Source organism: Chanodichthys erythropterus, chromosome 10 (genome assembly GCF_024489055.1).
Source record: "Chanodichthys erythropterus isolate Z2021 chromosome 10, ASM2448905v1, whole genome shotgun sequence".
In the NCBI taxonomy this organism is placed as follows: Eukaryota; Metazoa; Chordata; class Actinopteri; order Cypriniformes; family Xenocyprididae; genus Chanodichthys; species Chanodichthys erythropterus.
This window is the reverse complement of record NC_090230.1, coordinates 10,963,616-10,988,582: the sequence shown is the minus strand read 5'-3', so window position 1 is coordinate 10,988,582 and position 24,967 is coordinate 10,963,616. Positions and strand designations below refer to the sequence as shown.

At 34.2% G+C, this 24,967-nt stretch overlaps 1 protein-coding gene across 1 annotated transcript in view; it reads left to right on the top strand.

Moving 5' to 3' along the window:
* The window catches only part of lrp1ba (low density lipoprotein receptor-related protein 1Ba), a 297,751-nt gene extending 283,126 nt beyond the window's left edge, over positions 1–14,625 (top strand). The window contains exons 86-92 of the mRNA XM_067398603.1: positions 228–332; positions 4,045–4,158; positions 6,503–6,579; positions 11,095–11,185; positions 11,361–11,511; positions 13,186–13,293; positions 14,485–14,625. Coding sequence (XP_067254704.1) covers positions 228–332; positions 4,045–4,158; positions 6,503–6,579; positions 11,095–11,185; positions 11,361–11,511; positions 13,186–13,293; positions 14,485–14,625 — 787 coding nt within the window. The remainder of the gene's footprint in view (positions 1–227; positions 333–4,044; positions 4,159–6,502; positions 6,580–11,094; positions 11,186–11,360; positions 11,512–13,185; positions 13,294–14,484) is intronic.
* Positions 14,626–24,967: the final 10,342 nt, after the last annotated feature.

Below are 24,967 nucleotides of genomic sequence, written 5' to 3'. Positions count from 1 at the left end.
TGTGTGTGTGTGTGTGTGTGTGTGTGTGTGTGTGTGTGTGTGTGTGTGTGTGTGTGTGTGTGTGTTTTGGGCTCAAGTATAACAGTATATTTTTATCTGCATGTCTGCTTAATTTCTTTTCTTTAAAAAAATAAAATAACAGTTCTTATGAATACATGTCTAAGTATCAAGAAAAACCATCAAAAATCAGATGGAATTTCATCCATGTTGTTCACGTGTGTTCGCAGCTGTACAAACGGCAGAATCGCAGCCAGCTGTCAGTTGTGTGACGGATACTGTTATAACGGCGGAACCTGCCACCTCGACTCAGAGACGGGCCTGCCGTTCTGTCAGTGAGTAATTTCTTAATAGCTTTCTATGGCAACAAATTGCCTGTCGTTATTTAGATTCATTCATTTTAAATTACTCCCTCCGGCAACCACTTTAATAGGATTTTTTTCTGCTCGTCTGACTTAGGAGGATGAATGCTTTGTAAAGGTGAACAGGAGAGAGGGAGTATTATAGCAAAAGAGTGAATTACCACAGCAGGGGTCCATAATCACCCACTTATATCAACCTCTATATTTGTATATTAGAAAGAGAGGCAGAGAAACCAATGAGATATTTGAATGGAAAAGAGCACAGTATACAAATACAAAAAGACAGAGAAGACAACTGTAAAACTGAATGAAAAAAGCAGTTCTCGTTTTCTGTTCATTCATACCATAAAAATCCCTTAGGGACAGTTCTCACCCAAAAATTAAAACCTCATTTCATTCAAAAGACATTTTAAAATGTGTCTAGCTTTATTTCTGCTGCAGAACACATGAAAAAAATAAATTCTGTAGAACAAATTCAGTCTCTCTTTTTACAATGAACAGGAAGTGAAGCTTCAATTAAGGTTGCAGACTTGCCATAAAAGAATTGTGATGACTTATTTGCTACATTCTAAAGCCATACGATAGTTTTGTGTTAGAAATTTAAGTCATTAACCGTTTTCTCCAGATTCAGTAAGTCACTCAGATTTGTGAATGAATCATTTAGATGGTTTGGTGAACTGATTCATTGAAAAGTTCTGGCTCTGACTCTCTGATTGACAAGGGCTTCCCAAAAATATATGTATGTGAGCCGAGTAGTATGTCCGAATTAATATTCATAAAACAGTAGGCAAAAAGTACCCAGATGACCTACTATTTCCAGCAAGATATGATGATGTGATGTGATATGATGGACACTTTAATATCCCAAGCAAAGTAACTGATGCTGGTAGGTCACATGACAGTGACAACATGGTGCATGTAGTACGTCCGAATTACATTCATACTTAAAACATACCTTTTAGCACTCCCAAAGTAATTACTTATTCAAATAAGTACCAGCTCAGAGAGTAGTGATTTCAGACACAGCCCAGGTCTAAAAGTATGATTTATTCATGAATTCAAAGACTTTGATACAGTTCTCACAAACACACCAAGGCGAGTTCATAAACGGTTAGCCAAAACCATTTTTCTGCTAATAGCGGCACACTCATTTGAATCCTTTTTGCATAAAATAGCCAAAATTTGTTGTCCTTTGAAAGTTAAAGTTAAAAAAAAATGTATGTGAGGGAAGAAATTGATAGATGGACGGCATAAGAGCGCAACAAAGTGATTGAGCCATTGTACAAACGCTGAATGCGGCAGTGGAAGTGCTCTATCTCACAGCTGAAACGATCAGTTTTGTCTGGCCGTCGTGAATCCCTCAGTGATGGAGCTTTTACTTTTCTCTTCCACACACAATAAACCCTTCCAGACTATATTTTTTTACCTGCCTCCACTTTTCTTGCTTGCCAAAGGCTTTTTATCTGCAGTGAAAAGGAAGCACCCTCAAAAACGTGGATGAGAAAACATGTCTATATTTTCTATAGTTAATGAACCTGAATGGATAAAACCACTAGAAATTAAAGGTATGGTAAAGATCACACCTTGAAGTATGCATCACACTCTTAAAGTCAGGCTTTTTGGTTTCCTTCCTGTCTGTGTTATCAAAGGAAATCTCATTGAAAATGGACACAAATCCTTTAACGTGACACCTGGTCTTCGTTTCCACTTCTTTTTTCCATCTCTCGTCGCCACTGATGGTCTGATAACGCCATTGTGCCCTTCGGGAATGAATCAATTTACATGTAGATGATTCAATCTCGTGTTTTTCTTTGGTCCTTGAAGGTGAAGGGTTGGTAATGATGGTGGCCAGACAGAGTGTATTAATGTGAAGATGTAGTGCATCCTGCTAATATAGACCTGCTTGATTTCACATCACCCCATCAGAGACTTTTTTTTTTTTTTTTGTCTTTTGTTTGTCCTTCCTCTGTTTTGTTATCTTTCTCCAGCAGTGTTTCTTTAGAGCTTGTTTTAGTGGGTTTCAATGGATGAAGTTGGCTTAAAGTCCCTGCAGACACCGTGTTTTGTATTAAAGTAGACAAAAAGACTTGTCTTTCATTTTGATCATTTCTGGTAGACGTTCTTCAAACGGAGTTAAAATCTGCAGTTCTGCCTTTGTGTGGCATGCAGATGGCCACTGCTGGTTTGTTTTACATAGCATCAGGGTATAACGATTGTTTGAATATTGTGATATTCTCACAATTAATTTGTTAGCAATACAAATGTAATTGAAATTCTGGCGATCCGCAATTTTTGACAATTTTTGCAGTGTGACTTTCCCCCAAATTCTCATCACCGCAATGCATCAGAGCATTTAACCTTTGTGTGTGTCTGTGTGTATGCGTGTGTGTGTGTTTGTAACTCCCATTATTGTTAATGGTCATTATCATCACTGTAAAACAACAACTGTCATAAATGCAAATAATTGTCCTAAAAATGCATTATAGTGATGAGAATGAGAATATTTATTTTGTTATTTACTGAAGTTATTTTATTTTTATGATTTATTTATTAATTTATTTTGCATTAAGATAATGACAATGAGATCATGTAAAATATTTTTTTGCATTAATTTAATGAGTGAGGATTTTTATTATTTATTTATTTTCCATTACCCTCATGAGAATGAGATTTATTTAATTAATTTGTTTTTGTATTTATTTATTGCATTAATATAAAGAGAATGTATTTATTTTATGCCATTTACCTTTATTTGTTTAGTTATTTATTTTGCAGTATGAGAATTATTAATTTATTTTATTATTTGTTTGATGTTTTTTGCTTTACTTTACATTACAAATTGTTTTTGCATTGTGATAATGAGATTTATTATTTTGCATCACAATGATATGAGATTATTTATTCTATATGTTTGCATTAATAATGAGAATTATAATTTTATTTATTTTGTATGACGGACATGAGAATGAAATTATTTTTCTTTTTACATTATGGTGATGAGAATGAGATTTATTTGTTTGTTTGTTGCTTTATTGTAATGAAAATGTTATTTATTATTTATATTTTACATTACGGTAATGAGAATGAGATTACTTTGTTGTTTATTCCATTATTGTAATGAGAATTAGATTTATTTATTTTTTAATTAATTTTATTTGTTGCACTATTGTAATGAAAATATTTATTCATTATATTTTACATTATGGCAATGAGTTTATTTTGTTTGTTGTTGTTTTTTTTGTTTTTTTTTTGCATTATTTTAATGAGAATGAGATTTATTAACTATATTTTAATTATATTTTGCTTTACGATAATGAGAATGTGATTATTTATTGCATTTTTTCCCACAGTTTTTGCACTGCTGTAATTGTCATGAAAATAATGTCACAAAGCAAAATAATAATAATAATAATAATAATAATAATAACAATAATAGTCCTAAAAGTAGGTCCTAAGCATTCTGCTTTATACAGAAGTTTCATATGTGAAATATTCATGAAATAACGTTAATGAAGAGGCTGAACAATAATGATAATTAACTGTCATGTTAACATCACCTAGTCTTATATAGAAGGACATAATAGCCCAGAGCTGTTTTCACTGTATAAGTGTGGTTGTATTTCAGGCTTCCTTTCTGTTCTGTTGTCCTCATGTGTCTCCTTTCATCTCGTTGCGTTCTCCTCAGTTGCCCGTCCGAGTTTAAAAGCCCGAGGTGTGATGAGAGAGCTAACCCTTGCGATCACTACTGTCAGAACCAGGGTGTTTGTTCCCTCACCGCCTATAACAAACCTCGCTGCAAGTAGGTTCCTGGTTCATTAAATTTGCAAAACATTCCAGAACATTCCCACAATCCCATCAGCCGTGGTCAGCATGTGTCTGGCCTGTTCGTGGAATGCCGCCACACGCACAGACATCGCTAACCGACTCGCACAGCTTCCAAGAGCACGTTTCACACGCATTGCACTCGCTTTTCCCGACACACGCACCCATTTCTCCGCACCATGCTGTAGGTGTGCGTTTCTCAGTGTGTTTCATTTCTATGTTTGCCGTGACTGGAGTGATTATATTGTGTATATGCCTGAGGATGACGTCTTTTTGATTGTTCTTCTAGTATCCATTATTTATCATCTTTTGTTTACAGTTTTCATGAATTCCTTTGTGTGTTCTCTTTCCATTTTGATGCGCTTTTGTTTTCACATATTTGACATTCATTTTTCTGCCAATTTGTTTTTTAAAGCTTTGTTTATGTTTAAACAGGGCACTTTTCATGAATATGGTACACTTTGGTGTCCTGTGACTTTTTGAAATGTTTTTGGGTTGTTAAACCTTGTGAAAAGTACATACATTTAAACGTACAAAAAAAAAAAAAAAAAAAAAAAAGGTTAATTGTGGCCTGTCAGAAGTCTTGACATCTTGACTGTGCCTTAAAATTAAAATATTACAAAATAGCAGTATTGAAATTCAATTTATTGTACTAAAAATTGTTAATTATTAGACATATTTAATAATTAATTATTTAATTAAGTATACGTCATATATTCAATTGTATACTGTATATTATATTAATAGATTAAATATTTATTTTATTGTATTATTTTTATACTATTCATTTACTATATTACGTCCCAGATATTATTTCATTTTACATATAATTATAATAATACATATTCATTTAATATTATATATAAACAGTCTGTTGAACTGAAATTTATTATATTTAATATACAACAAATAGTTAATTATTAGTCATATTTAATAATTTATTACTTAAAATGTCAGGTATTAAAGTAATATTGTATATATTATAATATTAATATATATTTTATGTTTAATTATATTAATATATTGTATATTTAATATTAATGCTATTCATTAACTATATACACTGCCATTCAAAAGTTTGGGAACGGCATACTTTTGAACTGCAAAAAGTTTTCCCAAACTTTTGAACAGCAGCGTATATACAGACAGTATTTTGGCTATTTAATTTTAATATTTAATTATTGTTTATTCACTACAAAATCACTGTAATTTGTGTATTTACTGGTATTAAAATGTATTCTTAAAGCCACAAATAACATAAAACTGTATTGTACTGTATTGTAACCCTAAAGTATTGTAAACACAGATTTATTATACTTTTTTTGGCCTTATTTCAGTGACTTAAGTTTTTTGTTTTTTCAATAACCACTCATAAATGTTATTCCTTCAAAAACACAAACATGTACGTACATGTTCCTCACATATTATTGTAGCCTAGTTTGTGTTGAATACAGTGTAATGACACTTTTGTCATTAATATGTTTATGAACAACTGAAAAAAGCACAAATGTCAGGGCATGTCAAAACTTCTCCAAGCCCCAAATCAGCCTCAGACTCCAGAGGGTTAAATAAAATATATATATATTTTAATAGAAAACAGCTCATATATAATATTTTCTGAGTGGTATGATGCTTTCGGTGAGCATTTGTAAATTAATAAATAAATAAATAAAATCCCATTTTGTACCCTATCCATGGAATGTTCCTCAGACCTTTCCAAGTATTTAGATTTATCTAGCAGAATTTTATCTAGCAGGATGTCCCCACCACGGTGTAGTTTTTCTCCGTCACCTCCGACAGACAGCAGTACATTCATGTGCTGTCCCTTCTGCAGGAAACAATCCCTGTCCACAGGAAGTTTGATTAAACATTGTTTTCGAACTGTTTCATTCATGCCACCATCTCTCATATAAGCATAATCTGTCACGTCGGTAGATTTCTGCTGTGGACGCATGCTGTTTAGATCCAGGAAGTCTCTCACACACAAATTTAAACATTCACACACATTGCATGTGTCTCAAGTAAGAATAAAGCAACCCCTCGAGCTGGATTTATACCTCCAACTGTGATTTATCCTGCGCTTATTATTAAAACTTGTTGTCATGCTTGTCAAAACCAAAATCAATATAACAAATGATACCGTAATAATGAATATAATATAATAAAGGAATACCACAGTGAAACATCTCTTTACTGTGGTAAAAGTGCTAAATTTAAACTTTTTTTTTTTTTGGTATAAATATAATGATATGATGATTTGGAGAAGTCAGTGCATTGTAAATTTCACCAGTTGTGATTTGTTTTTGTTTCTCTTTTCGCAGGTGCTCTGCAAACTGGTCAGGAACGCAGTGTGAAAGACCCTCAACCAAGACCAACCGCTCAGAAAACGTCAGCGGGAGTAAGTGTCACAAAAACACATATACGTTTTCTCAAAAACTTCATTGCAATCACAGTTGATTCCAATGGAGTTTGGTGTTAGCGCATGTTGCTAAGCTAAACGTGTAAAAAAAGTACAAAAAATTGTTACGCAGATCTGTATTAAGTCAAATGTTCTGTTTTAAATTAGATTTTTCACTGATACTGATTGTTTTCATTATTGAATTATTTATCAGTACGTTTATAGTCATTACTTCCCTAGATTGCCATCTTGTAGCCCAATGTTAGTCAGTGACTTTAGTCAGTCAGGAGAGAAAACGCACCTGCTCTGCCCTTCTGTTCGTGTTTGTAGTGATGACCTTTCTTCTAGTCGTCAGTCAGACGGTTCCAGACATTCATTTTATTTCTGCAGTTAAAATCTGACATTTGAAGACATATCTCACTGTGGCATTTTAACTCCTGCGCATGTCTAGCCATGTTAGCAAAGAGAGCATAAGCATCATCGCAGAACAACTCACTCATAAAGTCTTTTATGGATGTGTTCATGATGAAGGTCAATGAAAGAGGAAATGAAAATTTGATTTTGATTTTTATAAATGTTTGTTTATAAACACACACACATGTACACACATACACACATTATATATATACACACTACCGTTCAAAAGTTTGGGATCGGTAAGATTTTTAATATTTTTAAAAGAAGTTTTGTCTGCTCACCAAGATTGCATTTATTTAATTAAAAATACAGTAAAAACAGTAATATTGTGAAATATTATTACAATTTAAAATAACTGTTTTCTATTGGAATATAATATAAAATGTTATTTTATTTCTGTGTTGGAAAAGCTGAATTTTCAGCATCATTACTCCAGTCTTCAGTGTCACATGATCCTTCAGAAATCATTCTTAATATGCTGATTAGTTCCTCAAGAAATATTTGTTATTATTATCAATGTTGAAACAGTTGTGTACTTTTTTTTCAGGATTCCTTGATGAATAGAAAGTTCAAAAGAACAGCATTTATCTGAAATACAAAGCTTCTGTAGCATTATACGCTACTGTTCAAAAGTTTGGGGTCAGTAAGAATTTTTATTTTTATTTTTATTTTTTTGAGAAGAATTTAAAGAAATTAACTTTTTTTTTCAGCAAGGATGCATTAAATCAATCAAAAGTGGCAGTAAAGACATTTATAATGTTACAAAAGATTAGATTTCAAATAAACGCTGTTTGTTTGAACTTTCTATTCATCAAAGAATCCTGAAAAAAACATATCTGTGCACAATAAATGTTTCTTGAGCAGAAAATCATCATATTAAAATGATTTCTGAAGGATCATGTGACACTGAAGACTGGAGTAATGATGCTGAAAATTCAGCTTTGCCAACACAAGAATAAGTTACATTTTCAAATATTTTCAAATAGAAAAACGTTATTTTAAATTGTAATAATATTTCACAATATTACTGATTTTACTGTATTTTTAATTAAATAAATGTAGCCTTGGTGAGCAGATGAAACTTCTTTATAAAACATTAAAAATGTTACTGATCCCAAACTTTTGAACAGTAGTGTACATATATACACACACACACACACACACACACACACACACACACAGTATATAAGTATGTGCATTTGCATTCAGATTACTCCCTTGTTATGTAAATGTGAAAATTAGCCCAAGCTTTACTCACCCTCAAGCCTTCCTAGGTGTATATGACTTTCTTTTTGATGAACACAATCTGAGATATATTAATAAATATCCTGACACATCAGAGCTTTATAATGGCAGTGAGCGGGACCAGCGAGTATGAGCTGAGGAAAGTGTCTCCATCCACATCCATCCATCATAAACGTACTCCACACGGCTCTGGGGGGTTAATAAAGGCCTTCTGAAGCGAAGCGATTGCATTTGTCTAAGAAAAATATCCGGACTGCATTCCGTATTCAACTTACGAAGAAAGTGTAACACTCTCGCAGTTCGAAATGCTTACGCTACAGGGCTCGTCGACTGGTGGCCCACGGGCCAAATCCGGCACCCCAGTCTCTCTCCTCCTCTTTTCCTGGCGCGTGGCTAAATTTGGTTAGATACTAGACCGCAGTGGTGCCTGCAGCTGTACAGCTATATACACACTGTTCGTACCATGCACGCTCCTCCGACTGACCTGAGAAATGTTTACGTGTGAATATTTCAGCAATAATTATGTGTGTTCCATATTTCTGTCGACTGAACCAGCGATACCTATCATTCGTGAATTAATCATTCTTTTGTCTCGATTCTTTCTTTTTTCTGTGAACTGGCCAAACGCTTCGGACTGCTGTGTCACTGAATCATCTGTAGTTGTTCCTCGTTCAGTAACAATAAATACAGAACAAATAGCACTGTTTACAGGCGTTTCACTAGTTTACTTTGAGCTATGCAGCACGGCCCAGTGGATAACAGAACGAAAGCTTAAAAGAGCCGCGTTTATTCCCTGTCCCGGTCACCATTATTAAACAGCATTGTGACATCTAGTGAGGAGCGTTTCAATTCGACACACACACCTCTCGTTTACAAACTACAAATCACTCTTAAAGGTGCCATTGAATTGAAAATTGAATTTACCTCGGCATAGTTGAATAACAAGAGTTCAGTACATGGAAATGACATACAGTGAGTCTCAAACTCCATTGTTTCCTCCTTCTTATATAAATCTCATTTATTTAAAAGACCTCCGAAGAACAGGCGAATCTCAACATAACACCGACTGTTACGTAACAGTCGGGGGGGGCTATTTTAACGATCTAAACGCAAAGTGCAAAGCGCACGGCGCAGGTGTACTCAGGGCGTGTCCAAATCCACTTTTGCTATTTTAACGACAGAAAAACGGTCCGTGTGCCGGGGCGCATTTTTGAAATGGGTTGTCCCTATTCTCTTAATGAGTAATGGGTGTAACGTTCAATAAACCAATCAGAGTGTCATCTCCCATTCCCTTTAAGAGCGAGATGCGCTCGCGCCATGGCGGATTGCTATTTACATGGCGTACACGTGATGAGTCAGTTAATATATATGTGTGTGTATTGGCACGATTGTTCAATTAATTAGCCAATTTCGTTCATCATTATAAGTAGTAATAGGCTGAATTGAATTCTAATACACGCAATGACTATTCATCATTACATTTTTATATTTATGTAGCCTACACAATAATATTCTTTTACACTGTAATCCTTTTGTTTTTAATATTTGGCATATTTGTGTGATGCACATCCCTGTATGTAATAAGCAAAGTCGACGCGCCCAGAGGCGCAGTTTCTACCAATGCTCTCTAACCAAAAAATATTGCGCCATTGACTTTAGACTTTAGACCAGGTTTGAGTTGGTCTATGGCGCAGTCTATTTTCAGCTCCTTAAAATAGCAATGCGCCGGCAATGCGCCTGAACACACCTCTTTTTTAGACCAGCACGCCCAGGGGCACACTAACTGGCACAAATGCATTTACTAATTTAAGGACGTGGCGCTAAACGGGAAAACGCGAACGGCGCCGGACGCAAACTAGCAAACACACTTGCGCTGCGCCTTGCGTCGCATTGCGCCTGGTGTATTATAGGGCCCGGGATCATTAATATGTATGACCCCAATATTTGCATATGCCAGCCGATGTTCTAGGCATTAGACAAGGGCAGCCAGTATTAACATCTGGATCTGTGCACAGCTGAATCATCAGACTAGGTAAGCAAGCAAGAACAACAGCGAAAAATGGCAGATGGAGCGATAATAACTGTCATGATCCATGATATTTTTAGTGATATTTGTAAATCGTCTTTCTAAATGTTTCGTTAGCCTGTTGCTAATGTACTGTTAAATGTGGCTAAAGTTACCATCGTTTCTTACTGTATTCACGGAGACAAGAGCCGTCACTGTTTTAATTTTTAAACACTTGCAGTCTGTATAATTCATAAACACAACTTCATTCTTTATAAATCTCTCCAACAGTGTAGCATTAGCCGTTAGCCACAGAGCACAGCCTCAAACTCATTCAGAATCAAATGTAAACATCCAAATAAATACTATATTTACGCGATTAGACATGTTGCATGACGAACACTGGTTATATTAGCTGTGTGAACTTTATGCAGTGATAGAATCGAGAGCTCGGGAGGGGACGGAGAGCGCGTGATTTAAAGGGGCCGCAGCCCGAATCTGCGCATTTCAAATTATGCCTCAAAATAGGCAGTTAAAAAAATGAATTAAAAAAACTCTATGTGGTATTTTGAGCTGCAACTTTACAGACACATTGTGATGGATGAATGTGGTTGGAGGCACTTTCTTCAGCTCATACTCGTTGGTCTCGTTCACTGCCATTATAAAGCTTGGATGCGTCAGGATATTTATTAATATTTCTCCAATTGTATTTATCAAGTCATATCCATCTAGGATGGCTTGAGGGCAAGTAAAGCTCGGGCTAATTTTCATTTGAAAGTGAACTAATCTTTTAAGCACTGTAATGTAAATGTAATTAATTTTTTTGCTGTGTTTGTTATTTTTTCCAGGAAGTATTGCCATAATAGTGCCTCTAGTTCTTCTTGTATGCATCATCACCGCTGTTACGGTGGGACTCCTTATTTGCAAAAGATGTCGAAGGTAAATTATAAACAAATCTGTTATTAGTTGTATTAGATGTCTAATCAGAACATTACACATGATTTATTGATATTGCTGTAACAAATCTCATAAACCTGCTGTGATTAAGTGTTTAGCTGGTGTGCTAAACGATAGTTACAAACATAATAATCTAATATACATTTCCCCTTCACAGAGGTAAGCAGGTTCAGCGGCAGCCCATGGCGAATGGAGGCTTGAATGTGGAGATTGGAAATCCATCCTACAACATGTATGAAGTTGAACATGACAATCACGTAGACGTCGGAAGCTTTCTTCACCCCAGCTTCACCCTTGACCCTCATAAGGTACTAAATGAGTAGGAATTGTAAGTGCTTGGCATCACTTGCTTGAGTTAACTGATCGTAATTTGATTTGTTATTTCAGTATTGTTGGAAATAGTCTGTTTTTTTTTTTTTTTGGGGGGGGGGGGGGGGGGGGTTGGCTATTCCAATAGCTTGTTGACAAGTGTCAAAATCTGTGGAATGACAGTGATTTATTGTAATGAAATGTAAATCATTTGTATAAAAATTCTTACATTCATTTGCATTTAGTTCAAACCGTTAGTTTCGGAAGAATAGTTTGATAAACAGTTTTTCTATAAATTTGTTCTGCTCATATTAAAAATGAGGCTTATTAAAAACAAAACACCTGCTTTGTTTTGTAATTCTCTAAAACAAAGTTTGGATCCGTGTTATTTTAGTTTTTGTCATTTGCATTAGTTTTTTGTTTGTTTGTTTAAATGTCTGTAAAGTTTTAATTATGTTAGTACTTCAACTTAAACTAAACAAAAAATAAATGTTGGCGACTAGCTGAAATAAAATAAATTTAAAGGGTTAGTTCACCCAGAAATGAAAATAATGTCATTAATTACTCACCCTCATGTCGTTCTATACCCGTAAGACCTTCGTTCATCTTCGGAACACAAATTAAGATATTTTTGATGAGATTCGTAAAGCTCAGAAGCAGCGTTTTGAAATCGGCCATCATGAGATATTGTTAAAAAGTCGTTATTTTTGTTTTTTTGGCACACAAAAGTATTCTCATTGCTTCATAATATTTAGGTAGAACCACTGAACTCACATGAACTGTTTTAAATATGTTTTTAGTAGCTTTCTGGATCTTGAGAGGTTTGGTGGCTTTGCTCTCAATAGAGGCCTCACTGAGCCATCAGATTTTATCAAAAAATCTTAATTTGTGTTCCGAACATTAACAAAGGTCTTACGGGTGTAGAGCAACATGAGGGTGAGTAATTAATGACAGATTTTTCATTTTTGGTGAACTAACCCTTTAAGTTTTTTATGGTTTTAGTTTTAGCAAACAATAATATATCCCTGGTTTGGGGTGTTATTGGAAAAACATCTCTAAAACGTAACTATTTACAAGATGATTTATTTTGCGAATTCGTATGAACTCACATTATACAAAAATGTATGATTTTTAGAAAAAAAGCAAAAATCCCACCCCTAAACCTAACAACCACTGGGGCGTAAGCAGATCATACGAAAATGTGCGGATGAGATTGTATAAATTCATACTAATTAGCAGCCAATTCGACAAAAACATAAAATGGTTACAAATTGCCATGAGATTGCATTCAAATTGATCAGAAAATGTGCTGAAACATTCAAGGTGGTGTGAAAAGGTCTATGGGTTTTGTCTCTGTGCCCAATCTAAACTCTAAACTGCCTTTGCTTGGTTCAGTAAAACAGAATATTTTCTTTGTTGTCTTTAATTTAGCCAATATCTCACAAGGACATTTAATCTTTAATTCCTGGTCTCAAATGAATTGAGTGCACAAAAGCAGAAAAGTATTCTGACCAGAGTAGAAATTTTAGCTTTAAACTCTTGCTTTATATGTAATTTGGGATGCAACCAGAATTCCCCAAATTATTTAGTCTAATGTATTATTTTAATCTTTAAGTTTGTTTATATGTACAGTGTTTTGGTGCATTCTATCTAAATTGGGTTTTGTTTTTCAGGGCTGGTGTGTGAAGTCCAGCGACCCGCGCAATTTGCCCCCCGCCCGCCCTTTGACTGCACACACTTTACCTATCCAGAACGTTCCAAAGGAGCTCATTCCAGGACAGGTGGATTCCCATTATCCAAAACTGCATTAAATGAAGCATTTTAGGGTGTGTTCACACTCGGCTGGTTTGGCTGGATTAAAACAAACTGGTGTGATTGCTGTTTGAATAAGTGTGAATGCTGCCATCCGAACCCTGGTGAACACCAAACAAGCGGACCAAGAGTTGGGTCTGGGTGGGTCTCGGTCCACTTCCAGGGACCAAATGCAACACGGACTAAAGACATGTAAAGGAACCAAAAACAGGACGTGATGTCACAAGACTGCTCAAGCATACCTGTTTTTTCTCGTCATAGCAGCTATGTTGCCCATTACAGCCGTCGGAAACGCTGTCTCCTTGCAGCAAATCTTAATTTGTGTGCAATGGACAACTTCCTGATGCTGTTTTGACTCATTTACACATTTTATAAGCTCTTCTTCTGGTATAAAAATACCACACAGCATTGTTTTAGATGTTCAGTAAGTTCCGTCACACTTTCTTTTTCTTATTTACACTCTAAAAAATGCTGGGTTAAAAACAACCCAAGTTGGGTTGAAAATGGACAAACCCAGCGATTGGGTTGTTTTAACCCAGCGGTTGGGTTAAATGTTTGCCCAACCTGCTGGGTAGTTTTATTTAACTCAACTATTGTTTAAAAATTACTGTATTGCTTAATTAAAATTAACCCAAAGTACATTGGAAATGAACATTTATTAATGTTCAATGAATAATTATTAAACAATAAACATTTATTAAATTGCTTATTAATACATTTATATTAATAAACTATTAAATTTATATTAATAAAATATTAAAGCTTATTAATAAACATTCACCTTTTGTCTATTATTGTTGTCTCTAATTGCATCTGGTTTTTAATTTCCCAAATATTTTGGGTTCATTTTAAGCTAGCCATATAGCAATGTTTAAACAATAGTTGGTTTAAATAAAACTACCCAGCAGGTTGGGCAAACATTTAACCCAACCGCTGGGTTTGTCCATTTTCAACCCAACTTGGGTTGTTTTTAACCCAGCATTTTTTAGAGTGTATCTTTATCTTAAAACATGACAGGGTGAATGCTAAGCGAACCAGAACTAAATGTGTCGTTTTCTTTTCTGGTCCGGACCAAAAGAGCCAAGAACTACTAGTGTGAACACACCCTTAGTTTATTCATTCAATATGAACCAGACTAAAACGTCATTGTATATTTACAGGCCATGAACTATTCAAACCCCATCTACTCAAAGATGTACCACGACGGACAGCACTGTCGAAAGCCAGTCATCAACCTCGACATGAGACGCGATTTACTCCCAAAGAGACTGGAAACGACAATTCGAGAAACGGCGGCGTGACCTAGCTTTTCCACAACCTGCTTTGTTTTTTTTTAATTAAGATCTGTATAAAATGTATAAAACAATGAACTTTTTATGTCCAGTCAGGTTAAATCATCTCACTTTGCGTCCCACATATATGTGCCAATAATTTTCTTTTTACATTTTTTTTTTTTTCTGTTGCAACCAAAATGTCTTTTTATAAATGACAAATGCAGTGTTTTCCTTTGCTTTGTGACATTGTAAATGCACTACACAAATACAAAAAAAAAAGCTGCTCAATCTCAAAAGGCTTTATATACATTTAAAGAGAATTTTATATAGGTTTATTTACATACACACTATGTATGTTTTCCTGTTGGTGGTATGATCGCCAATGCCTAGATATATTCCCAAGTTGCCTCTTGCATTTAGCAGTATTAGAAAAGAAGAGACACCTGTTTAATAAATGCATCATATGCTCATCACAGATTTTATTTTTGATATTTCTCATTGATGTTTATCTTTAAGTTGACCAGATGCTTCAAATATGCAGTCAAAACCGAGAGTGAAACCAACCCAGGATGGGTTTTGTTTTTGTTTTTTGTTTTTTTGCAACTGTACAACTTGAACATGTTAATATATATTTAATTTGCATATTGCAAAACATATCTTTGGGCACTTACAAGGACTAAAAAAAGGATTTTATGTCACTCACCTTCACTCACTGGTTGTGAAACGACATGCGTGGGACTCTTGTAATGCCATGTTTGATGAAAAACACATTCTCTGTGCAAATGTACACAACTATAGGAGGAGAAAAAAAGTTTTATAATTTTATAGTTGATTTGTACGTCCAGTTTGCTTGTATTTTCTGGAAATGTATTAAATGTAGACCTTTTATACAAAATGATGTACGCAGTATATTGGTCCGTCTTCACTTTGAGCTACAACTGAAGTGTTTCTAAGAGCTTGATATTGCACTGCGCAATCATACAGGTTGCTATTGTATAAAGGGAAATGAAGGAAATTAGTCTTTGACACATATTGATATATACCTAATGTGTTTTTGGACCAAGAACTGAAATAAAATGTTTTTTCTTGCCATTTTAAATGCATTTTAGTTGTAATTGAAATATACACACTTGCATAACTTGCAAATCTACAAACAATGGCTTCAATGTTGCGTGTAGAATTATTGATGCCATCTTCCTTGTTTAACTGGTTTGCTCCTCTCTCATTTCCATTTAAGCGGATGGCTTTTCCTTGGAAATGTAACAGGATAAAAGAGGTGTGGAAAGTCTCACAACAAAGTTATCTATCCAATGGAGAAGATGTTACCACAGCAATTTGTGAACAATCTTGAAAAACCGCAAGGAAAAAATCCTGGATTTGGCACTTTCCCATTCACCGTGGTATTAATCGGATTGGAATTCTTAATGGATCGGGAGTTTTCGTGCCCGTGCACCCCAGGCCTTAACATGACACTGATCATCTTCATCTTTCTTGGACCTGCTCTTCTGGCTCTGACTGTGCTGATGTTCATTCGAAGACCTTGCAGACGTAAATCGCAGAATTCTGCAGAACTTTTTTTATTTTGTCTGATTCCACCTTCATTGTGGATGTTTCTGTTGTTGTTTGAGGGTAAATATGTCGCTTGTGGCTTGGTACACTGGGAAGGAGATTACATCTTGGATGAAAAGCTCCAGGTTAAATGGTGCAAACCCACAGGAGTGATGGGCGCCGAAATGAACGCAACAAACCTGCTAGAACTGACCGAAAAAATCACTTTCTTCTCGAGGGTGAGTGTGCTGTACAGATTTTAAACGTTTTATTAAACGAAGCCTTCGATATATGTAGGCCTATATTAATGTGTCAACACACCACACGATGATGTTGTATAAATCAGCATGACAAATCATTGACTAATATTATTTATTTATATTTACCGCTTTTCCATATCAACTAAACCCCACTTAAACTCACTGACATTTCTTTAGTTTTTATTAGAAACGTAGCCTCAATAAAAGTTTTCGCAGGTTCAGAAGGAAATACCAGCACATACAAAAGATTGTTAATGTAACCTTTGTAATTTAAATGTAAGAAGAAGGGGGGGAAAAGACCAATCACAATTTGCAAACGATTTAATGAGACCAATCACAGTTCAGTATGCAAATAATCCTGATGACCAACATTCTATATAATACAAGACAATTTTTAAACTTTAATTTCATTTACTAAAAAATGGCAATATTATAATAGCTTAAAAGATGAAATTAGCTATAAAACAGTTTGAATGTAAGTTTTAAATGATTTAAAACGAATAGGCCCTATTTGTAAAAAAAAAAAAAAAAAAAAAAAAAAATGAATATCAGTACTGTTATTCCATCTTATCACTGTATAATCGTTTTTTTTTTTTTTTCGTTTTCTTTTTTAGCTTTCAGCTTTAGCTTTACTGTCAGTTCTCTGCATTTCCATCTTGATTGTCGTCATTTGTAGCGACTGTAAGAGCAGAACTTTGGAGCAACAGGATGAACCAACACGACAAACATCGCTGAGCGGCTCGGAAGTGGAAGCACAAGAGTAAAGACGAGGGTTAAACTGTCATAATGGACACAGAATTAGACTTTCGTTAAGGAACAACTTTCATTTCTGTTGTGATGTATGTTGTCTTGTTTCTTTGCAATAACAGGATGTGTGGTTTACTGCACTGTAGGCTGGAAATGGCTGAGATTCACTGGGGGGACTCATTGAAAAGATGTTTTTTTTTTTTTTTTTTTATTCTTACTTTTTAACTTTCAATGACTTTTCAAATGCATTTAAATATAAAATCTTCTATAATCTATAATTTAACCAGAGGTCCCTGGCTAAAAATGTTGATTTTGATACATTTTTGTCTGGTGAAAGAAATACATAAATGGAGAAGAATGGCAAAATATTAAAAGTCATGGATGCATATTTTCTGAGTAATCCACTATTTTGTAGAGGGGGTCAAATTTACAATTTTCACCTGAAATTTGAAACCAACTAACAGGAGGGTAAAATGACTTTAGAAAGATGGCATCAATATTTCATTTTTACAATCTGTTGACTTTCGCAATCTTTGTTGCATTATATGTCAACAGTGACAGTTCAAAAATGGCAAAATCACTTGTGTTTTTTGCTTCAAGTTTGCATGCCTGTAATTCAAGTATTAATTGTATCTTATTTTTAATTTTTAACCTAGTGGCACAACAATGTAATTGATACAATCTATTTGAAGCATCAAGTTATAAGTTAGCTTTTAAAAGTTGATCTGCTCAAGTTTGATCACTACCATAGACATCAGTGTTTATATCCCAACTATACACCTTTATCCCAGGAATTCTGTGATATTTTGTGATACTTCTGTGAATTTGAATTACTGCAACACAGAAATAATGGTAACACTTTAACTACTGTATTGAAATCTTATTGTAAAGTGTTAGTTCGCCCAAAAATGAAAATTCTGTCATATATTACTCACCCTCATGCTGTTCCACACCAGTAAGATCTTCGTTAATCTTCAGAACACAAATGAAGATATTTTAGTTGAAATCCGATAGCTCAGTGAAACCTCCATAGGGAGTTGTAGTTGATGAAAATACAGTTGTTCATTGTTTGTTCATGTTAGTTCACAGTGCATTAACTAATGTTAACACGATTTTAATAATGTATTAGTAAATGTTGAAACTAACATTTAAAAAGATTAATAAATGCTGTAGAAGTGCAGTTTATTATTAGTTCATGTTAAGTAATGTAGTTAACTAAAGTTAACTAATGAACCTTATTGTAAAGTGTTACCGAAATAATGATATATTGTAAAGACTTGTTTGTGAAGCTACTACATAACTGCTCTCTCTGCACTCTAAAAAATGCTGGGTTAAAAACAACCCAAGTTGGGTTGGAAATGGGCAAACCCAGCTGTTGGGTTAAATGTTTGCCCAACCTGCTGGGCAGTTTTATTTAACCCAATTATTGTTTAAAAATTACTATATGGCTGGCTTAAAATGAAGCCAAAAAAAATAAAAAAAATAAAAAAATAAAAAAAAAGACTGGACGCAACAATAATAATCAAAAGGTGAACTTTTGTTAATAAGCAATTTAATACATGTTTATTGTTTAATTATTATTCATTAAATTACTGATAAATTTTCATTTATTAAACATTAATAAATGTTAATTTCCAACATACTTTGTGTTCATTTTAAGCAAGCAATACAGTATTTTATTTTAAACACTAGTGGAGTCAAAGGGTTAGTTCACCCAAATGAAAGTTATGTAATTAATAACTCACCCTCATTTTGTTCCAATGCCTAAAGCTACTAAAAACATATTTAAAACAGTTTGATTACAGTGGTTCAACTTTAATATTATAAAGTGACAAAAATACTTTTTGTGTGCAAAAAAATTACAAAATAGCTTTGATGCTTTATGGATCATTTTATATATATATATATATATATATATATATATATATATATATATATATATATATATATATATATATATATATAAAATAAATACTCAATATGTTTTATCTTTTTTTTTTTTTTTTTTACTTACTTGGATAAGTTTCTTAGTAATCAAGTAATCTTAACTGATTAAACTTAGTAATGAAAAGTTATCTGAACTTAAATTTGTCATGAAAACTTTGCTTTAGTTAGCTGCAAAGCTGCTTTAATCAGTATTGATTGATTTAATATTCATTTGTAAATTACATTTGATTTAGACTAAAATGATGGCTAATTAAAATCACAGCAACATGTATAAATACACAATTAAATTTAAAACAAACACCTAAAATAACCACATAGAAAAGAACTTATGCCTCAATAGCTATGTTTGCATCCAAAGAATATCGGACTATTGCATAAAAAATTGTGAATGAAGCAGTTTCCATTTAGTCAGTCAAAAAGAAGACAATTATCACTTTTTTTAAAAAAATAAACGTGTTAAATATCACTAATAAAAGTAAGAGAAACAACTGCATGTAATATCCCAAAATGCACATAGATGGATGGATATTTAGCTATGCCATATGCTTGCCTCTGTTTTCAAATAAAGCAATTTGGTTTGAAAAATTATATTTAACGACTTACTTCTAGCTTCTGACCAAGGCTGTATCTCAATACTAGTGTTGCTTATCTCAGTGCTGCGTTCGACACTATAGATCATAAAATACTAGGTCGTATCAGACGTCACATTTTTGTTTATATAAATGAAAAAATCTAAGATAACGATAGTAAACTATGGAGTGCTGCAAGGATCTGTGTTAGGCCTCTGCTATTTTCAATATACATGCTGCCACTCGGCAATATTATAAGAAAACATGGAATTAGTTTCCACTGCTATGTCGACGATACTCAGTTACAGTGGCAAGAAAAAGAATCTGTGAAAATGTGAATAATTTTAATAAAATAAGAGAGATTTATTTTTTGTTTAGTACTGTCCTGAGTAAGATATTTTATATAAAAGATATTTGCATTTAGTTCACAAGACAAAACAATAACTGAATTTATTAAAATAACTCCGTTCATATAAGTACTGTATGTGAACCATTGATTGTCAATACTGTGTGTGGTTACCTGATGATCCACGACTGTTTTTATGTTTTGTGATGGTTGTTCATGAGTCTCTTGTTTGTTCTGAGCAGTTAAACTGAGCTCTGTTCTTCAGAAAAATTCCTTCAGGTCTTGTAGATTCATCAGTTTTCAAGCATTTTTTGCATATTTGAACCCTTTCCAGCAGTGACTGTATGATTTTGAGATTCATCTGTTCACACTGAGGACAACTGAGGAACTCAAACTCAACTATTAAAAAAAGTTCAAACATTCACTGATGCTCCAGAAGAAAACACAACGCATTAAGAGTCGGGGGGTGAAAACTTTTGAATATAAATATCAAGGTAAATTGTATTTAATTTTTTTTTTTTTTTTTTTCCGGGAAACAAGCAAGTATCTTCTGTTGCTTCCGAAGGGCAGTACTAAATTAAAAACAATGATATTTAAAAAAAAAAAATTAAAAAATTGTGACATCTTCATCCTGTTCAAAAGTTTTCACACCCCGGCTCTTAATGCGTCATGTTTCGTTGTGGAGCCTCAGGGAATGTTTGAACCTTTTTTAATAGTTGTGTTTGAGTCCCTCAATTGTCCTCAGTATGAAAACACAGATCTCAAAATCCTACAGTCACTGCTGGAAAGGGTTCAAATATGCAAAAAATGCTTGAAAACTATAGAATCTGCAGGAGCTGGAGGATTTTTCTGAAGAACAGAGCTCAGTTTAACTGCTCAGAACAAACAAGGGACACAAGAACAACCATCACAAAACATATAAACATCAGGATCGTGGATCATCAGGTAACCACACACAGTATTGAGAATCAATGGTTCACATACTTATGAATGGGGTTATTTTAAGCTATTGTTTTGTCTTGTGAACTAAATGTAAACATCTTTTATGTAAAATATCTTACTCAGGACAGTACTAAACAAAAAATAACATGCATTTTTTTATTATCCCTCTTATTTTATTAAAATTATTCACATTTTCACAGATTCTGCAAGTGGTTCACATACTTTTTCTTGCCACTGTATATATTTCAACACAGCCAGATGAAATCTCTAAATTATCCAATCTGACAGAGTGTGTTAAAGAAGTAAAACACTGGATGACAAGTCATTTTCTTCTATAAAATTCAGATAAGACTGAGGTATTACTTATTGGGTCAAACCAGAATCTCTCAGACTACAATTTGCATTTAGAAGGATGTACTGTTACTCCATCCTCGACAGTTAAAGACCTGGGAGTTATATTAGACAGCAACTTGTCCTTTGAAATCATATTTCATATGTTACAAAAAAAGCCTTCTTCCACCTCAGAAACATTGCTAAGATACGGAATATGTTAACTATTTCCGATGCAGAAAAGTTAGCTCATGCATTCATGACGTCTCAACTAGATTACTGTAATGCATTACTAGCTGGTTGTCCTGCATCCTCAATAAATAAGCTACAATTAGTACAAAATGCAGCTACCAGGTCAAGAAAATATGATCATATATCACCAATTTTACTGGTTACCTATTAAGTTCCATATCGATTATAAAGTATTGCTACTGACCTATAAGACTCTAAATGGTTTAGCTCCTGTGTACTTAACCGATCTTCTATCGCCCTACAATCCTTCACACTCTTTAAGATCACAAAACTCTAGACTTCTGGTTGTACCTAGGATAGCTAAGTCCACTAAAGGAGGGAGAGCGTTTTCTCAGTTGGATCCGAAACTCTGAAATAGCCGTCCTGATAATGTTCAGGGCTCAGACTCGCTCACCCAGTTTAAATCTAGATTAAAGACACATCTCTTTAGCCAAGCATTCACATAATGCATCTTATACCAGATCAATTGCACATGACTATCTTTGCTTAATGTTATGAACAGCAGCTACGCTAATCATTCTCCATTTGCTTTTCTGTTTTACCTCGCGAAGCCCGTCCCAAGGTGACTAGAGAGGACATCAGCTTCAGTTTGGATCCAGCCTCTTAAGAAGACCTCAGATGACCAACACCTGTGAAGAGACGGCGCCAGCTCCTGCAAGGATTTCAGAAGACGCAATCATCTGGATCAACATGCACATTCCCAAATTTCTATATCCAAATTATTGTTAAAATGTAATTCATTTTTCCAGGAGCTCATTGCTTCTACCTTCAGTTAAACTGCTAACAGTGATTGTAAATTAATTGCCTAAATTATTACATTATTTGCTAACTGCATTCTTTAAATTGTAATGTTGACATGCATTCTCTGTAAAGCTGCTCTTTGGTCAAAAATTACCAAAAATTTAGTTTTGCTTCATTGGAAAGGTGACTTGTTGACTTTTGTCGCATTAGCTATGTGAACACACACACGCACACACACAAAAAAAAAAATCACGGACATGATTTGGATATGTTACGGGGTCATAAAAAAAAAGTCACACTTGGCTCCTTCACGGTCAAAAATGACTGATAGGAAATGAATGGGAAATGTGAAAAAATATGAAAACTCAGAATCTTTTGTTGTACAAACTACAAATCAGCCACTGTGTAAAAAAAAAAGTGCACAATAAAGGGGTGACACTCAAAATGTCAAGAGTGCAAAATAGACAGCAACTTGTCCTTTGAAATCATATTTCATATGTTACAAAAAAAGCCTTCTTCCACCTCAGAAACATTGCTAAGATACGGAATATGTTAACTATTTCCGATGCAGAAAAGTTAGCTCATGCATTCATGACGTCTCAACTAGATTACTGTAATGCATTACTAGCTGGTTGTCCTGCATCCTCAATAAATAAGCTACAATTAGTACAAAATGCAGCTACCAGGTCAAGAAAATATGATCATATATCACCAATTTTACTGGTTACCTATTAAGTTCCATATCGATTATAAAGTATTGCTACTGACCTATAAGACTCTAAATGGTTTAGCTCCTGTGTACTTAACCGATCTTCTATCGCCCTACAATCCTTCACACTCTTTAAGATCACAAAACTCTAGACTTCTGGTTGTACCTAGGATAGCTAAGTCCACTAAAGGAGGGAGAGCGTTTTCTCAGTTGGATCCGAAACTCTGAAATAGCCGTCCTGATAATGTTCAGGGCTCAGACTCGCTCACCCAGTTTAAATCTAGATTAAAGACACATCTCTTTAGCCAAGCATTCACATAATGCATCTTATACCAGATCAATTGCACATGACTATCTTTGCTTAATGTTATGAGCTCATTGCTTCTACCTTCAGTTAAACTGCTAACAGTGATTGTAAATTAATTGCCTAAATTATTACATTATTTGCTAACTGCATTCTTTAAATTGTAATGTTGACATGCATTCTCTGTAAAGCTGCTCTTTGGTCAAAAATTACCAAAAATTTAGTTTTGCTTCATTGGAAAGGTGACTTGTTGACTTTTGTCGCATTAGCTATGTGAACACACACACGCACACACACAAAAAAAAAAATCACGGACATGATTTGGATATGTTACGGGGTCATAAAAAAAAAGTCACACTTGGCTCCTTCACGGTCAAAAATGACTGATAGGAAATGAATGGGAAATGTGAAAAAATATGAAAACTCATAATCTTTTGTTGTACAAACTACAAATCAGCCACTGTGTAAAAAAAAAAGTGCACAATAAAGGGGTGACACTCAAAATGTCAAGAGTGCAAAATAGACACCCCCCTCGTATATATGAACAAGACAAGAGCAAATTATTACAAATGTCTGAAATAAAATCAACAATTCAGCCATAACATAGTAAAAAAAAAAAAACTAACAGCAAGAAAGAGGTTGAATTTTTATTTTGTGTGTAACAAAATGTCCTCCTCTGTGTTCAGGTTTGACTGTAGTAAAAATAATGCAAAAACTGACACTTCAAATCAACATTTCAAAAAAAAAAAAAAAAAAGATTTTAAGGACAGAGTACGAGTACCTATATTTTTTTCTGGTACTCATAATTACCAAAGTCATAATAAAAAATAAATAAAGATCAAAAACAAACATCAAGTCTTTTTTAACCTGCCTTTCAAGTGCTAAACAAATATTACACAACAAATGTTTATAACATAACACTGTGAACCGATGTAAACACAACCAAAAGTGGACAGTGGACAGTAACGTTACTGTTAAATCTGGGTAAGCAACACTATAACTGCTGGAGGACTGTTCATAAGAATTAAGTTGTTGAAGGATGTTCTTCACAGCCTTTGTTTCATACCTCCTCTTGATATTAATGCAGAACAAAGCATGCAGTTCGCAATGTGTTGGTTGTCATCATTCATTTTGAAGTACAAACCCGATTCCAAAAAAATTGGGACACTGTACAAATTGTGAATAAAAAAAGGAATGCAATAATTTACAAATCTCATAAACTCTATTTTATTCAATAGAATATAGATAACATATCAAATGTTGAAAGTGAGACATTTTGAAAAGTCATGCCAAATATTGGCTCATTTTGGATTTCATGAAAACTACACATTCCAAAAAAGTTGGGACAGGTATCAATAAGAGGCCGGAATGTACATATAAGGAACAGCTGGAGGAACCAATTTGCAACTTATTATTGATATTATCAATTGGCAACATGATTGGGTATAAAAAGAGCTTTTCAGAGTGGCAGTGTCTCTCAGAAGGATCACCAATTCCCCCAATTCTGCGGCGAAAAATAGTGGAGCAATATCAGAAAGGAGTTTCTCAGAGAAAAACTGCAAAGAGTTTGAAGTTATCATGATCTACAGTGCATAATATCATCCAAAGATTCAGAGAATCTGGAACAATCTCTGTGCGTAAGGGTCAAGGCCGAAAAACCACACTGGATGCCCG